At 41.5% G+C, this 17,871-nt stretch overlaps 1 protein-coding gene across 2 annotated transcripts in view; it reads left to right on the top strand.

The window, feature by feature from the left end:
* Positions 1-4,004, top strand: part of RFC1 (replication factor C subunit 1) — a 78,144-nt gene extending 74,140 nt beyond the window's left edge. For both annotated transcript variants that reach the window (XM_010384428.1, XM_010384423.1), the window contains exons 24-25: positions 1,407-1,598; positions 2,615-4,004. In XM_010384428.1, the coding sequence (XP_010382730.1) occupies positions 1,407-1,598; positions 2,615-2,698 (276 nt within the window). In that variant the 3' untranslated portion in view covers positions 2,699-4,004. The remainder of the gene's footprint in view (positions 1-1,406; positions 1,599-2,614) is intronic.
* The last annotated feature ends 13,867 nt before the right edge of the window (positions 4,005-17,871 follow it).

Raw genomic sequence — 17,871 nt, 5'->3', positions numbered from 1 at the left:
TTGTATTTTTATATTTGCTTTATGCTCAGTAGAAAAACAAGAAGTGAAATTTGAGGAGCAAATATAAATATATTATTTATAAAGGGTGAGAGGATGAGCCTAGGGAATTAAAAGTTGAGCTGTGAGCTCTGGTGGTAATGGGTCGTAAAAATAAAATGTGTTTATTGGCTGAGGATTTGTATAAATTTTCTTAGCCTACCTAATCTGTGGATTCAGCATTTATTCCAGTTGGATAATCTTCCCTGTAATAATATATCCCTGCTTTTCTTATAATGAGCACAAAAAAACTAAAGTGAGACATCATGAATATGTAACATCCAGTACCCAACTCTTGCACCTGCGTAATGAATGCGTTTAGAAGACTCAGTCTCTCTAGTTTGCCCTCTCCAGAATTTTGACCCGACTTTATGGTTATCAGTAAATTCTCACAGCAGACATCCGTTGTTAGAATTCATGGACTAATTCAGGAATTATGATTAGAAGCTTGAAGGTAAGACTTTCAAGTTTCGTAGTATTTTGAAGTAACTACTATTATTATGGAAAAGGTATCTTGTGTTTTGTGGAAACTAAAGGCCAACTTATATCTTATGATGATCTCCCCCCACTTTTTTTTTTCTTTTTCTTTTCTTTTTCTTTTTCTTTTTTTTTTGGAGACAGTCTCATTCCTTTGCTCAGGCTGAACGGCAGTGGTATGATCTCGGCTTACTGCAACCTCCACCTCTCAGGTTCAAGCGATTCTCCTGCCTCAGCCTCCCAAGTAGCTGGGATTACAGGTGTGCTCCATCACGCATGGTCAAGTTTTGTATTTTTAGTAGAGACAGGGTTTCCCCATGTTGGCCAGGCTGGTCTCGAACTCCTGGCCTTAAGTGATCTGCGTGCTTTGGCCTCGCGAAGTGCTGGGATTACAGGCATGAGCCACAGCACCCAGCCAAGCCCCTTTTTGATTTACTGATTCACTGACTAACTTTGCTTACTACTTTGTAGAAATGTGGAGAATGCTGAATAGGTAAACGTGATGACTTGAAGTGACCTTTTGTTTGTTTGTTTGCCTAAAGTTCCCAAATACTTTTTTTTTTTTTAGACAGAATCTCACTCTGTCACCCAACTTGGAGTGCAATGGCGCGATCTCAGCTCACTGCAACCTCCACCTCCTGGGTTCAAGATTCTCATGGAGAGGTGTGAGCCCGCCGGCCTTCAGTCTTTTTTGTCATGGGCTCTGTTAAGAATGTTACGAAAAATACGGAACTTATCCATAGAAAAATGCACATACTTAGATTTACATGTATATACATAAATACTTTGCAAACAGTTGCAGGGGGCCCTCACGGTCTCTTTAGGCTTCCAGAGTTTAAAATAATTGTTTGGGACTTAGATTTTTAAAAACTCCGTCTACTCCTTTCATGTAGGTGAAAGCAGCCTTCACAAGAGCTTACAATAAGGAAGCCCACCTTACTCCATATTCACTTCAAGCTATAAAGGCATCTAGACACAGCACAAGCCCATCCCTGGATTCGGAATACAATGAAGAGTTAAATGAAGATGACTCTCAATCTGATGAGAAAGACCAAGATGCTATAGAAACTGATGCCATGATCAAGGTAGTATTTTAAGCGACTGACAGGAGAACCTCAAAATAGATGATCTTTCCTTGCCTGGTGAATAATAGGGCCTTTTCAGCACGTGGCAGAATAAATTGAAAATACTTCTAAGTTTTTTTGTTCATCATGGTTGAGGGTGGAGAAGGTAGAGATTTCATTTTTATAAACAGTTTCTTATAGTAGTCGAAGAACCAAACGGCAAGAAAACAGGCCATGATTTTGACGGCCATATGTTCTGTTAGAAGAAGTACCATTTTTATTTATCTGGCCATTGGTATATGCTTTCAAGAAAAATGTTTTTAACAAAACAGTTTCTTCTGTTGTGTATGTTTTGCTATAGCCACTAAACTGCTTTGTAGAAGCTTCTCAGAGCAAAACATTCTTGTCTTTTGATGGGAAAGATGAAAGCCAACTGTGGTATCAGCCTGCTGTTTACAGCTGGTTGAGCCAAGGAACCTCGTCCGATCCTCCTCTGTCCTTTGCTGGGTGTGGGTGCTGCTTGCCCTTCGTTTCTGTTTTCTATATGCAGGAGTGGGAATAGTGGCCTTCTTCACTGTGGCTCATGTAGACCCTAAGGGGTGGTCTCCCTCTCTCCCTCTCTTCTGCTTTCACAAAATGACTGTGTTTACACCTCCAATCTGAAACTGAAAGAAGAGGAAATTCTTCATCTAAACATTACCCTATTTGTCAATTATCTCTTGCTTATTTTGTCTTTTCTAAGTATACCTCTGTTCTAAATCCAAGAAACTGCCTTACATGGGGAACAGATCTTAGTTCTAAATTCTAAATACCCTCTCAGTTTTTACTGCCAGCTTTTAAAGGCTTTAAGTAGCACAGTTGTCGCTTGAAAGTAAGCGCTTCATGGGTCACAGTAGTTCAAGATCTTGATGTTTGCAGCCTCCCTTCTTTAATTAAGTTGCAGGTAAAGATTAGATTTGTTGTAGAGATGAACTTATTTCATTTACTCATAAACACAGCTATTAACTATTTTGTTATCTTCTCCCTCCCCCTAACAGAAAAAGACAAAACCTTCAAAGCCTTCAAAACCAGAAAAAGATAAGGAGCCCAGAAAAGGAAAAGGAAAAAGTTCGAAGAAATGAAACCATTTTTCACTAGCGACAGCCACTTTTTACTCTCCCTCCTGGCCAGTCCAGCTGGTCTAGAGAAAGCCTTGTTTTTTCCCAGAGCAACCATGTTTTAGCATAATGGGATGACCTGGTGTCCCATTATAAATAAAGGGTGGTATGGCTAGAAGGGTATGAGCAGTAGGCTTATGTACACCTCTTATAGAGGTTGATAGGACTGCTTGGGTCCTCTACTGTCCCTTGTCAATCTAGTTAGATGTGCTTTTGGATGACTGTAGAATTGGAACTAGAAACTACACCTGGGCGTTGGAGTCAGATTTTAGTTAATGATATTGAGCCTGGGAGCAGTAGTACTAAGGCGTCTTTTGTAGGCTTAAGAATTTATCCTAATGGCCTTTATAGGACCAATGCTGATTTTTTTTTAAAGGTAGTTCCTATTATGTGGTGAAATTTTGTAAATAAATGATTACACAAAACAGTCATCACCTAGAACTGGGTATTCTTTGTACATTGTCAGATATCTTTCAAAATATAAATTAGGAATAAAAATGTTCCACATGATACATGTACAAATTCTTTTTAAGATTGTCATCTTGTACAGCAAAATATTATGTTGGTATATTACTTCCTTATTAATTTGCAAATGATTGAATTAAAAAGCTCACTGTATTCCTTACTCACCTGTTGTGTGAAACATAACATTGGCAGTCGAGGAGTCAGAACTTGGGATTCCCAGCCTCACTCCCTCTGTGTGTGCTGACCACGTCTCTGCTGTGAATAGGATTTCAAGGAGAGGTCTGTTATGGGACTTGGCAGTGTGGGGGGCTGCAGAAGATTCTCAGACATTCTTATCCTTCTGGAGTCTCAACCCATTAGGTTCAAACCAGTAGGAACCAGGCTGGGTCAGGCTCTTAAGTTCACTAGGGTGGGGGACAAAATGAACATTGGCTTTCATTCACTTTGCCCCTGGGAGATCTAGTCCCGCCCTGTGATGGCTTCCACAAACCCTGTTGGAAGTTTGGGTTATTCCTATAACCGAATGTATTGAGTGGCCCTGAGGCTGTGGACCTAGCCTAGAATTTAGATGTCTAGCTATTTTTTAATCTTGTTGGTAAATGCTCAGAGGTCTGTGCTACCTCTGTGAGGTATATACTAAAATGAATGTAAAATAAGGATCGTATTCCATGCTTTACGGAACTGGTAGTCTTGTTTGGGTGATGAGACAAAGTTCTTGAGACATTTAAACTGTATTTACCAGTGTGAAAAATGTCCTTTTTGGAGATTAATTCATTATGGAAATAAAACATTGCCTAAGCCCTTGCCTGCTGAGTCATGACCCTGTCTTTGTTAAAGTCTGTCTTGAAACTTTTCTGGTTCGGGAAAGGTTTTCTCACCAGTAGGGTGAGGCTGGCTTTCCTATTCATGTTCCATTTCTATGCCTTTTAGATATGCAAGTCATGTCTCCCTAGTTCTTCTGCAGCCCCCAGGAGAGGGACTTGAATCTCTATGCAGCCAGGATGCGGCATAGTGTCCTTCACTTGTTCATTATGATTTTGTTTATAATTTTAAATGTTTTAAACACAAGATTGGGATAATATGTGTGTAAATAAATAGCATTTCTTTTAGAATTAGAAATTGTAAATATGCCCTTTATGAGGATGGCATAGGTCTGTCTGATTCCTCTTTTAAGCCCTCGTGACCATGAGGTGAATGACTGAGATTCATGGAAGGAGGCAGTTGGTGGTTCTGCAGCAGTTTGGATGTGAATCGGAATGGTCTGCATTGGGGTTGAGTCTTCATTGGAGCCACCAGTGATGTGGTCTTTTGGAGCCACTTGATGCCACATGGTATCTTTGCAGCATAAAACTATATACTTGGATGGCCGAATAGGAACAGCTCCAGCCTCCAGCTCCTAGTGTGAGCGACACAGAAGACGGGTGATTTCTGCATTTTCAACTGAGGTACCAGGTTCATCTCACCGGGGTGTGTCAGACAGTTGGCGCTGGTCTGCGGGTGCAGCCCAACCAGTGAGAGCTGAAGCAGAGTGAGGCATCGCCTCACCTGGGAAGTGCAAGGGGGAAGGGAATTCCTTTTCCTAGCCAAAGGAAATTGAGACACACAACACCTGGAAAATCGGGTAACTCCCACCCTAATACTGTACTTTACCAAGGGTCTTAGCAAACGGCACACCAGGAGATTATATCCCACACCTGGTCCAGAGGGTCCCATGCCCACGGAGCCTCCCTCATTGCTAGCACAGCAGTCTGAGATCTAACTGCAAGGCGGCAGTGAGGCTGGGGGAGGGGCGCCCGCCATTGCTGAGGCTTAAGTAGGTAAACAAAGCCGCTGGGAAGCTCGAATTGGGTGGAGCCCACCACTGCTCAAGGAGGCTGGCCTGCCTCGGTAGACTCCTCCTCTGGGGACAGGGCATAGCTAAACAAAAAGCAGCAGAAAACCTCAGCAGAGGTAAATGCCCCTGACAGCTTTGAAGAGAGCAGTGGATCTCCCAGCACAGAGGTTGAGATCTGAGAACGGACAGACTGCCTGCTCAAGTGGGTCCCTGACCCCTGAGTAGCCTGACTGGGAGACATCCCCCACTAGGTGCAGACTGACACCTCACACCTCACATGGCGGGGTACACCCCTGAGACAAAGCTTCCAGAGCAAGAATCACACAGCAACACTTGCTGTTCAGCAATATTCTATTTTCTGCAGCCTCCGCTGCTGATGCCCAGGCAAACAGAGTCTGGAGTGGGCCTCAAGCAAACTCCAACAGATCTACAGCTGAGGGTCCTGACTGTTAGAAGGAAAACTAACAAACAGAAAGGACACCCACACCAAAACCCCATCAGTACATCACCATCATCAAAGACCAAAGGCAGATAAAACCACAAAGATGGGGAAAAAGCAGTGCAGAAAAGCTGGAAATTCAAAAAATCAGAGCGCATCTCCCCCTCCAAAGGAACGCAGCTCATCGCCAGCAATGGAACAAAGCTGGACAGAGAATGACTGATGAGAGAAGAAGGCTTCAGTTGATCAAACTTCTCAGAGCGAAAGGAGAAACTACATAACCAGTGCAAAGAAACTAAAAACCTTGAAAAAAGAATGGATGAATGGATAACTAGAATTATCAATGCAGAGAAGACCTTAAAAGAACTGATAGAGATGAAAACCATAACATGAGAACTATGTGACAAATGCACAAGCTTCAGTAACCGACTCAATCGACTGGAAGAAAGAGTATCAGCGATTGAAGATCAAATGAATGAAATGAAGCAAGAAGAGAAGTGTAGAGAAAAAAGAGTAAAACAAAATGAACAAAGCCTTCAAGAAGTATGGGATTATGTGAAAAGACCAAATCTACGTCTGGTGTGCCTGAAAAAGTGACAGGGAAAATGGAACCAAGTTGGAAAACACTCTTCAGGATATCATCCAGGAGAACTTCCCCAACCTAGTAAGGCAGGCCAACATTCAAATTCAGGAAATGCAGAGAACGCCACAAAGATACTCCTTGAGAAGAGCAACTCCAAGACACATAATTGCCAGATTCACCAAAGTTGAAATGAAGGAAAAAATGTTAAGGGCAGCCAGAGAGAAAGGTCGGGTTACACACAAAGGGAAGCCCATCAGACTAACAGCAGATCTCTCGGCAGAAACTCTCCAAGCCAGAAGAGAGTGGGGGCCGATATTCAACATTCTTAAAAGAATTTTCTTTTTCTTTTTCTTTTTTTTATTATACTTTAAGTTCTAGGGTACATGTGCATAACGTGCAGGTTTGTTACATATGTATACTTATGCCATGTTGGTGTGCTGCACCCATCAACTCGTCAGCACCCATCAATTCATCATTTATATCATGTATAACTCCCCAATGCAATCCCTCCCTCCTCCCCCCTCCCCATAATAGGCCCCAGTGCGTGATGTTCCCCTTCCCGAGTCCAAGTGATCTCATTGTTCAGTTCCCACCTATGAGTGAGAACATGCGGTGTTTGGTTTTCTCTTCTTGTGATAGTTTGCTAAGAATGATGGTTTCCAGCTGCATCCATGTCCCTACAAAGGACGCAAACTCATCCTTTTTTATGGCTGCATAGTATTCCATGGTGTATATGTGCCACATTTTCTTAATCCAGTCTGTCACAGATGGACATTTGGGTTGATTCCAAGTCTTTGCTATTGTGAATAGTGCCGCAGTAAACATACGTGTGCATGTGTCTTTGTAGTAGAATAATTTATAATCCTTTGGGTATATACCCAGTAGTGGGATGGCTGGGTCATATGGTACATCTAGTTCTAGATCCTTGAGGAATTGCCATACTGTTTTCCATAATGGTTGAACTAGTTTACAATCCCACCAACAGTGTAAAAGTGTTCCTTTCTCCACATCCTCTCCAACACCTGTTGTTTCCTGACTTCTTAATGATTGCCATTCTAACTGGTGTGAAATGGTATCTCATTGTGGTTTTGATTTGCATTTCTCTGATGACGAGTGATGATGAGCATTTTTTCATGTGTCTGTTGGCTGTATGAATATCTTCTTTTGAGAAATGTCTGTTCATATCCTTTGCCCACTTTTTGATGGGGTTGTTTGTTTTTTTCTCGTATATTTGTTTGAGTTCTTTGTAGATTCTGGATATTAGCCCTTTGTCAGATGAGTAGGTTGCAAAAATTTTCTCCCATTCTGTAGGTTGCCTGTTCACTCTGATGGTAGTTTCTTTTGCTGTGCAAAAGCTCTTTAGTTTAATTAGATCCCATTTGTCAATTTTTGCTTTTGCTGCCATTGCTTTTGGTGTTTTAGACATGAAGTCCTTGCCCATGCCTATGTCCTGAATGGTACTACCTAGATTTTCTTCTAGGGTTTTGATGGTATTAGGTCTAACATTTAAGTCTCTAATCCATCTTGAATTAATCTTCGTATAAGGGGTAAGGAAAGGATCCAGTTTCAGCTTTCTACTTATGGCTAGCCAATTTTCCCAGCACCATTTATTAAATAGGGAATCCTTTCCCCATTTCTTGTTTCTCTCCGGTTTGTCAAAGATCAGATGGCTGTAGATGTGCGGTACTATTTCTGAGGACTCTGTTCTGTTCCATTGGTCTATATCTCTGTTTTGGTACCAGTACCATGCTGTTTTGGTTACTGTAGCATTGTAGTATAGTTTGAAGTCAAGTAGCGTGACGCCTCCAGCTTTGTCCTTTTGACTTAGGATTGTCTTGGCAATGCGGGCTCTTTTTTGGTTCCATATGAACTTTAAAGCAGTTTTTTCCAATTCTGTGAAGAATCTCATTGGTAGCTTGATAGGGATGGCATTGAATCTATAAATAACCTTGGGCAGTATGGCCATTTTCACGATATTGATTCTTCCTATCCATGAGCATGGTATGTTCTTCCATTTGTTTGTGTCCTCTTTGATTTCACTGAGCAGTGGTTTGTAGTTCTCCTTGAAGAGGTCCTTTACATCCCTTGTAAGCTGGATTCCTAGGTATTTTATTCTCTTTGAAGCAATTGTGAATGGAAGTTCATTCCTGATTTGGCTGTCTGCTTGTCTGTTACTGGTGTATAAGAATGCTTGTGATTTTTGCACATTAATTTTGTATCCTGAGACTTTGCTTAAGTTGCTTATCAGCTTAAGGAGATTTTGGGCTGAGACAATGGGGTTTTCTAAATATACAATCATGTCATCTGCAAACAGGGACAATTTGACTTCTTCTTTTCCTAACTGGATACCCTTGATTTCTTTCTCTTGCCTGATTGCCCTAGCCAGAACTTCCAACACTATGTTGAATAGGAGTGGTGAGAGAGGGCATCCCTGTCTTGTGCCAGTTTTCAAAGGGAATTTTTCCAGTTTTTGCCCATTCAGTATGATATTAGCTGTGGGTTTGTCATAAATAGCTCTTATTATTTTGAGGTACGTTCCATCAATACCGAATTTATTGAGCGTTTTTAGCATGAAGGGCTGTTGAATTTTGTCAAAAGCCTTTTCTGCATCTATTGAGACAATCATGTGGTTCTTGTCTTTGGTTCTGTTTATATGCTGGATTACGTTTATTGATTTGCGAATGTTGAACCAGCCTTGCATCCCAGGGATGAAGTCCACTTGATCATGGTGGATAAGCTTTTTGATGTGCTGCTGAATCCGGTTTGCCAGTATTTTATTGAGAAGTTTTGCATCGATGTTCATCAGGGATATTGGTCTAAAATTCTCTTTTTTTGTTGTGTCTCTGCCAGGCTTTGGTATCAGGATGATGTTGGCCTCATAAAATGAGTTAGGGAGGATTCCCTCTTTTTCTATTGATTGGAATAGTTTCAGAAGGAATGGTACCAGCTCCTCCTTGTACCTCTGGTAGAATTCAGCTGTGAATCCATCTGGTCCTGGACTTTTTTTGGTGGGTAGGCTATTAATTGTTGCCTCAATTTCAGAGCCTGCTATTGGTCTATTCAGGGATTCAACTTCTTCCTGGTTTAGTCTTGGGAGAGTGTAAGTGTCCAGGAAATTATCCATTTCTTCTAGATTTTCTAGTTTATTTGCGTAGAGGCGTTTATAGTATTCTCTGATGGTAGTTTATATTTCTGTGGGGTCGGTGGTGATATCCCCTTTATCATTTTTTATTGCGTCTATTTGATTCCTCTTTTCTTCTTTATTAGCCTTGCTAGCGGTCTGTCAATTTTGTTGATCTTTTCAAAAAACCAACTCCTGGATTCATTGATTTTTTGGAGGGTTTTTTGTGTCTCTATCTCCTTCAGTTCTGCTCTGATCTTAGTTATTTCTTGCCTTCTGCTAGCTTTTGAATGTGTTTGCTCTTGCCTGTCTAGTTCTTTTAATTGTGATGTTAGAGTGTCAATTTTAGATCTTTCCTGCTTTCTCTTGTGGGCATTTAGTGCTATAAATTTCCCTCTACACACTGCTTTAAATGTGTCCCAGAGATTCTGGTATGTTGTATCTTTGTTCTCGTTGGTTTCAAAGAACATCTTTATTTCCGCTTTCATTTCGTTATGTACCCAGTAGTCATTCAGGAGCAGGTTGTTCAGTTTCCATGTAGTTGAGCGGTTTTGATTGAGTTTCTTAGTCCTGAGTTCTAGTTTGATTGCACTGTGGTCTGAGAGACAGTTTGTTATAATTTCTGTTCTTTTACATTTGCTGAGGAGTGCTTTACTTCCAATTATGTGGTCAATTTTGGAATAAGTGTGATGTGGTGCTGAGAAGAATGTATATTCTGTTGATTTGGGGTGGAGAGTTCTATAGATGTCTATTAGGTCCGCTTGGTGCAGAGATGAGTTCAATTCCTGGATATCCTTGTTAACTTTCTGTCTCGTTGATCTGTCTAATGTTGACAGCGGAGTGTTGAAGTCTCCCATTATTATTGTATGGGAGTCTAAGTCTCTTTGTAAGTCTCTAAGGACTTGCTTTATGAATCTGGGTGCTCCTGTATTGGGTGCATATATATTTAGGAGAGTTAGCTCTTCCTGTTGAATTGATCCCTTTACCATTATGTAATGGCCTTCTTTGTCTCTTTTGATCTTTGATGGTTTAAAGTCTGTTTTATCAGAGACAAGGATTGCAACCCCTGCTTTTTTTTGTTCTCCATTTGCTTGGTAGATCTTCCTGCATCCCTTTATTTTGAGCCTATGTATGTCTCTGCATGTGAGATGGGTCTCCTGAATACAGCAGACTGATGGGTCTTGACTCTTTATCCAGTTTGCCAGTCTGCATCTTTTAATTGGAGCATTTAGTCCATTAACATTTAAGGTTAATATTGTTATGGTGAACTTGATCCTGCCATTATGATATTAACTGGTTATTTTGCTCGTTAGTTGATGCAGTTTCTTCCTAGCCTCGATGGTCTTTACATTTTGGCATGTTTTTGCAATGGCTGGTACCGGTTGTTCCTTTCCATGTTTAGGGCTTCCTTCAGGGTCTCTTGTAAGGCAGGCCTGGTGGTGACAAAATCTCTAAGCATTTGCTTATCTGTAAAGGATTTTATTTCTCCTTCACTGATGAAACTTAGTTTGGCTGGATATGAAATTCTGGGTTGAAAATTCTTTTCTTTAAGAATGTTGAATATTAGCCCCCACTCTCTTCTGGCTTGTAGAGTTTCTGCCGAGAGATCTGCTGTTAGTCTGATGGGCTTCCCTTTGTGGGTAACCCGACCTTTCTCTCTGGCTGCCCTTAAGATTTTTTCCTTCATTTCAACTTTGGTGAATCTGGCAATTATGTGTCTTGGAGTTGCTCTTCTGGAGGAGTATCTTTGTGGCATTCTCTGTATTTCCTGAATTTGAATGTTGGCCTGCCCTACTAGGTTGGGGAAGTTCTCCTGGATGATATCCTGAAGAGTGTTTTCCAACTTGGTTCCATTTTCCCCCTCACTTTCAGGCACCCCAATCAGACGTAGATTTGGTCTTTTTACGTAATCCCATACTTCTTGCAGGCTTTGTTCATTTCTTTTTCTTCTTTTTTCTTTTGGTTTCTCTTCTCGCTTCATTTCATTCATTTGATCTTCAATCGCTGATACTCTTTCTTCCAGTTGATCGAGTCGGTTACTGAAGCTTGTGCATTTGTCACGTATTTCTCGTGTCATGGTTTTCATCTCTGTCATTTCGTTTATGATCTTCTCTGCATTAATTAGTCTAGCTGTCAATTCTTCCACTCTTTTTTCAAGATTTTTAGTTTCTTTGCGCTGGGTACGTAATTCCTCCTTTAGCTCTGATAAGTTTGATGGACTGAAGCCTTCTTCTCTCCTCTCGTCAAAGCCATTCTCTGATCAGCTTTGATCCGTTGCTGGCGATGGGCTGCGCTCCTTTGCAGGGGGAGATGCGCTCTTATTTTTTGAATTTCCAGCTTTTCTGCCCTGCTTCTTCCCCATCTTTGTGGTTTTATCTGTCTCTGGTCTTTGATGATGGTGACGTACTGATGGGGTTTTGATATAGGTGTCCTTCCTGTTTGATAGTTTTCCTTCTGACAGTCAGAAGGACTGTCTGTTGGTCTGTTGGAGATTGCTTGAGGTCCACTCCAGACCCTGTTTGCCTGGGTATCAGCAGCAGAGGTTGCCGAAGATAGAATGTTGCTGAACAGCGAGTGTACCTGTCTGATTCTTCCTTTGGAAGTTTCCTCTCAGGGGTGTACTCCACCCTGTGAGGTGTGGGGTGTCAGACTGCCCCTAGTGGGGGATTTCTCCCAGCTAGGCTACTCAGGGGTCAGGGACCCACCTGAGCAGGCAGTCTGTCCGTTCTCAGATCTCAACCTCCGAGTTGGGAGATCCACAGCTCTCCCCAAAGCTGTCAGACAGAGTCGTTCGCGTCTGCACCGGCCCCCGCTGCTTCCCCTGTTGGTCTTCAGCTGTGCGCTGTCCCCAGAGGTGGAGTCTACAGAGACAGGCAGGCTTCCTTGAGCTGCTGTGAGCTCCACCCAATTCGAGCTTCCCAGCGGCTTTGTTTACCTGCTTAAGCCTCAGCAATGGCGGGCGCCCCTCCCCCAGCCTCGCTGCTGCCTTGCCGATAGATCGCTGCAGACTGCTGTGTTAGCAGTGAGGGCGGCTCCGTGGGCGTGGGACCCTCCCGGCCAGGTGTGGGATATATTCTCCTGGTGTGCCTGTTTGCTTAAAGCGCCGTATTGGGGTGGGAGTTACCCGATTTTCCAGGTGTTGTGTGTCTCAGTTCCCCTGGCTATGAAAACGGATTCCCTTCCCCCTTGCACTTCCAGGTGAGGCGATGCCTCGCCCTGCTTCAGCTCTCGCTGGTCAGGCTGCAGCAGCTGACCAGCACCGATTGTCCAGCACTCCCTAGTGAGATGACCCCAGTACCTCAGTTGAAAATGCAGAAATCACCGGTCTTCTGTGTCGCTCGCACTGGGAGTTGGAGACTGGAGCTGTTCCTATTTGGCCATCTTGCTCCGCCCCCCTTAAAAGAATTTTCAACCCAGAATTTCATATCCAGCCAAACTAAGTTTCATAAGTGAAGGAGAAATAAAATCCTTTACAGACAAGCAAATGCTGAGAGATTTTGTCACCACCAGGCCTGCCGTACAAGAGATCCTGAAGGAAGCACTAAACGTGGAAAGGAACAACCAGTACCAGCCATTGCAAAAACATGTCAAAATGTAAAGTCCATCAATGCTAGGAAGAAACTGCATCAACTAGCAAGCAAAATAACCAGCTAATATCATAATGACAGGATCAAGTTCACACATAACAATATTAACCTTAAATGTAAATGGACTCAATAGTCCAATTAAAAGACACAGACTGGCAAATTGGATAAAGAGTCAAGACCCATCAGTTTGCTGTATTCAGGAGACCCATCTCACATGCAGAGACACACATAGGCTCAAAATAAAGGGATGGAGGAAGATCTACCAAGCAAATGGAAAACAAACAAACAAAAAAAGCAGGGGTTGCAATCCTAGTCTCTGATAAAACAGAATTTAAACCATTAAAGATCAAAAGAGACAAAGAAGGCCATTACATAATGGTAAAGGGATCAATTCATCAGGAAGAGCTAACTATCCTAAATATATATGCACTCAATACAGGAGCACCCAGATTCATAAAGCAAGTCCTTAGAGACTTACAAAGAGACTTAGACTTCCATACAATAATAATGGGAGACTTTAACACCCCACTGTCAACATTAGACAGATCAACGAGACAGAACGTTAACAAGGATATCCAGGTATTGAACTCAACTCTGCACCAAGCAGACCTAATAGACATCTACAGAACTCTCCACCCCAAGTCAACAGAATATATATTCTTCTCAGCACCACATCGCACTTATTCCAAAATTGACCACATAGTTGCTTTAGCATTCCTCAGCAAATGTAAAAGAACAGAAATTATAACAAACTGTCTCTCAGACCACAGTGCAATCAAACTAGAACTCAGGACTAAGAAACTCAATCAAAACCGCTCAACTACATGGAAACTGAACAACCTGCTCCTGAATGACTACTGGGTACATAACGAAATGAAGGCAGAAATAAAGATGTTCTTTGAAACCAATGAGAACAAAGATACAACATACCAGAATCTCTGGGACACATTTAAAGCAGTGTGTAGAGGGAAATTTATGCCCACAAGAGAAAGCAGGAAAGATCTAAAATTGACACCCTAACATCAATTAAAGGAACTAGAGAAGCAAGAGCAAACACATTCAAAAGCTAGCAGAAGGCAAGAAATAACCAAGATCAGAGCAGAACTGAAGGAGATAAGAGACACAAAAAACCCTCCAAAAAATCAATGAATCCAGGAGCTGGTTTTTTGAAAAGATCAACAAAATTGATAGACCGCTAGCAAGACTAATAAGAAAAGAGAGAAGAATCAAATGGACGCCATAAAAAATGATAAAGGGGATATCACCACTGACCCCACAGAAATACAAACTACCATCAGAGAATACTGTAAACACCTCTACGCAAATAAACTAGAAAACCTAGAAGAGATGGATAATTTCCTGGACACTTACACTCTCCCAAGACTAAACCAGGAAGAAGTTGAATCCCTGAATAGACCAATAGCAGGCTCTGAAATTGAGGCAACAATTAATAGCTTACCAATCAAAAAAAGTCCAGGACCAGACGGATTCACAGCCGAATTCTACCAGAGGTACAAGGAGGAGCTGGTACCATTCCTTCTGAAACTATTCCAATCAATAGAAAAAGAGGGAATCCTCTCTAACTCATTTTACGAGGCCAACATCATCCTGATACCAAAGCGTGACAGAGATACAACAAAAAAAGAGAATTTTAGACCAATATCCCTGATGAACATCGATGCAAAAATCCTCAATAAAATACTGGCAAACCAAATCCAGCAGCACATCAAAAAGCTTATCCACCATGATCAAGTGGGCTTCATCCCTGGGATGCAAGGCTGGTTCAACATACGCAAATCAATAAATGTAATCCAGCATATAAACAGAACCAAAGACAAAAACCATATGGTTATCTCAATAGATGCAGAAAAGGCCTTTGACAAAATTCAACAGCCCTTCATGCTAAAAACTCTCAAAAAATAAATTCAGTATTGATGGAACATATCTCAAAATAATAAGAGCTATTTATGACAAACCCACAGCCAATATCATACTGAATGGGCAGAAACTGGAAGGATTCCCTTTGAAAACTGGCACAAGACAGGGATGCCCTCTCTCACCACTCCTATTCAACATAGTGTTGGAAGTTCTGGCTAGGGCAATCAGGCAAGAGAAAGAAATAAAGGGTATTCAGTTAGGAAAAGAAGAAGTCAAATTGTCCCTGTTTGCAGATGGCATGATTGTATATTTAGAAAACCCCATTGTCTCAGCCCAAAATCTCCTTAAGCTGATAAGGAACTTCAGCAAAGTCTCAGGACACAAAATCAATGTGCAAAAATCACAAGCATTCTTATACACCAGTAACAGACAAACAGAGAGCCAAATCATGAATGAACTCCCATTCACAATAGCTTCAAAGAGAATAAAATACCTAGAAATCCAACTTACAAGGGATGTAAAGGACCTCTTCAAGGAGAACTGCAAACCACTGCTCAGTGACATAAAAGAGGACACAAATGTAAGAACATACCATGCTCATGGATAGGAAGAATCAATATTGTGAAAATGGCCATACTGCCCAAGGTAATTTATAGATTCAATGCCATCCCCATTAAGCCACCAATGACTTTTTTCACAGAATTGGAAAAAACTGCTTTAAAGTTCATATGGAACCAAAAAAGAGCCCGCATTGCCAAGACAATCCTAAGCCAAAAGAACAAAGCTGGAAGCATCACGCTACCTGACTTCAAACTATACTACAAGGCTACAGCAACCAAAACAGCATGGTACTGGTACCAAAGCAGAGATATAGACCAATGGAACAGAACAGAGCCCTCAGAAGTAACACCACACATCTACAGCCATCTGATCTTTGATAAACCTGAGAAAAACAAGAAATGGGGAAAGGATTCCCTGTTTAATAAATGGTGCTGGGAAAATTGGTTAGCCATAAGTAGAAAGCTGAAACTGGATCCTTTCCTTACTCCTTGTACGAAAATTAATTCAAGATGGATTAGAGACTTAAATGTTAGACCTAAAAACCATAAAAACCCTAGACGAAAACCTAGGTAATACCATTCAGGACATAGGCATGGGCAGGGACTTCACGTCTAAAACACCAAAAGCAACGGCAACAAAAGCCAAAATTGACAAATGGGATCTAATTAAACTAAAGAGCTTCTGCATAGCAAAAGAAACTACTATCAGAGTGAACAGGCAACCTACAGAATGGGAGAAAATTTTTGCAATCTACTCATCTGACAAAGGGCTAATATCCAGAACCTATAAAGAACTCAATCAAATTTACAAGAAAAAAACAACCCCATCAAAAAGTGGGGCAAAGGATATGAACAGACACTTCTCAAAAGAAGACGTTCATACAGCCAACAGACACATGAAAAAATGCTCATCATCACTCGCCATCAGAGAAATCCAAATCAAAACCACAATGAGATACCATCTCACACCAGTTAGAATGGCAATCATTAAAAAATCAGGAAACAACAGGTGCTGGAGAAGATGTGGAGAAATAGGAACACTTTTACACTGTTGGTGGGACTGTAAACTAGTTCAACCATTGTGGAAAACAGTGTGGCGATTCCTCAAGGATCTAGAACTAGAAATATCATTTGACCCAGTGATCCCATTATTGGGGATATACCCAAAGGATTATAAGTCATGCTGCTATAAAGACACATGCATGCATATGTTTATTGCGGCACTATTCACAATAGCAAAGACTTGGAATCAACCCAGATGTCCATCAGTGACAGACTGGATTAAGAAAACGTGGCACATATACACCATGGAATACTATGCAGCCATAAAAAAGGATGAGTTTGTGTCCTTTGTAGGGACATGGATGCAGCTGGAAACCATCATTCTCAGCAAACTATCACAAGAACAGAAAACCAGATACCGCATGTTCTCACTCATAGGTGGGAATTGAACAATGAGATCACTTGGATACAGGAAGGGAAACATCACACACCGGGTCGTATTGTGGGGAGGGGGGAGGGGAGAGGGATAGCATTAGGAGATATACCTAATGTAAATGACGAGTTAATGGGTGCAGCACACCAACATGGCACATGTATATATATGTAACAAACCTGCACAACCATTTTGTTACTTATAAATCATTCAGCTTTATCCTTCATCTTGTTAAATGCTGGCAGTTATGTAGCACCATGGTTTGATCTCTTAAAGTTATTGATGGGGTAGATTATTTGTACTAGTATGAGTGGCTTCCTAAACAAGCTCCAGTCTGAGTATGCTCATGGGTGAAAGTCTAAGGCCTGTAACTCCCAACGTAGAATCTACCCACCCTCACAGTCCTAGGTACCTGTGGTTCTTATTTCTACAGCCTTACAATATACCTCCAGGCATATTAGAGGAAGCAGGGGACTGTGGGTAGGTTTTATGATAATAACTTTGTACCACTTAGTAAAGCCAAGGCCTCTGGCCTGTTCTCTGGCTGGTCATTGGGAGGGAAGGACAGGTCCTAAAGCTAGAAGCATCATGCAGGTGGGATACTTGATGCTATACAACATTACTGGCACCTTGGGCCCTAGCTTAGGCCCCTGGGTACCACTGTAATGCTCAGGTTGCTGGGGCCATACTGTAAAATATCATCGGATTCATTCACAGTTGACTCCCTGACTCATTTCTATCAGCTGCTCACTTTGGTGACTAGCCTTGGATGACCTAGGAAGCATGTACTGATGTGGGAAAAGTATGGACTCCCTTGGAGAGACAGAGTGTGTGTGTGTACTGATGGTGTGTGCTGTATGGGTGATATGGGGAAAGAATCTTCACGCAGTCTCAGAGAAGATTCCAAATAATGTATGTTTTCAGGGGTAGTCAAATGACTTAATTTTGTGATGGGAATTCTGTAGTATGCAGTAGAATGATTTGGCAGATATAAGCTGATAGTTTCATTCATTCTTTACAAGACTGGTTTTCCTAATTTCCTATATTTTGATTTCCTAATTAATTGCTTCTTGCTGTGATTTGTATAAACTTCTCATTTCAAGCTTTTTACACTGTTCACGTCTGTGTTGCCCAAACTTGACAATGTCCCTCAGAGCTACCTTTATCTCTTTTTCTGTCTCCAAATCCAGGAAAATGTCACAAATGATTAGATATTTTATTATCTAGATAAAATA

The sequence above is a fragment of the Rhinopithecus roxellana genome, chromosome 2 (genome assembly GCF_007565055.1).
Source record: "Rhinopithecus roxellana isolate Shanxi Qingling chromosome 2, ASM756505v1, whole genome shotgun sequence".
Lineage (NCBI taxonomy): Eukaryota > Metazoa > Chordata > Mammalia > Primates > Cercopithecidae > Rhinopithecus > Rhinopithecus roxellana.
Note: the sequence above shows the minus strand (reverse complement) of the source record. Positions and strands in the feature narration are given on the sequence as shown.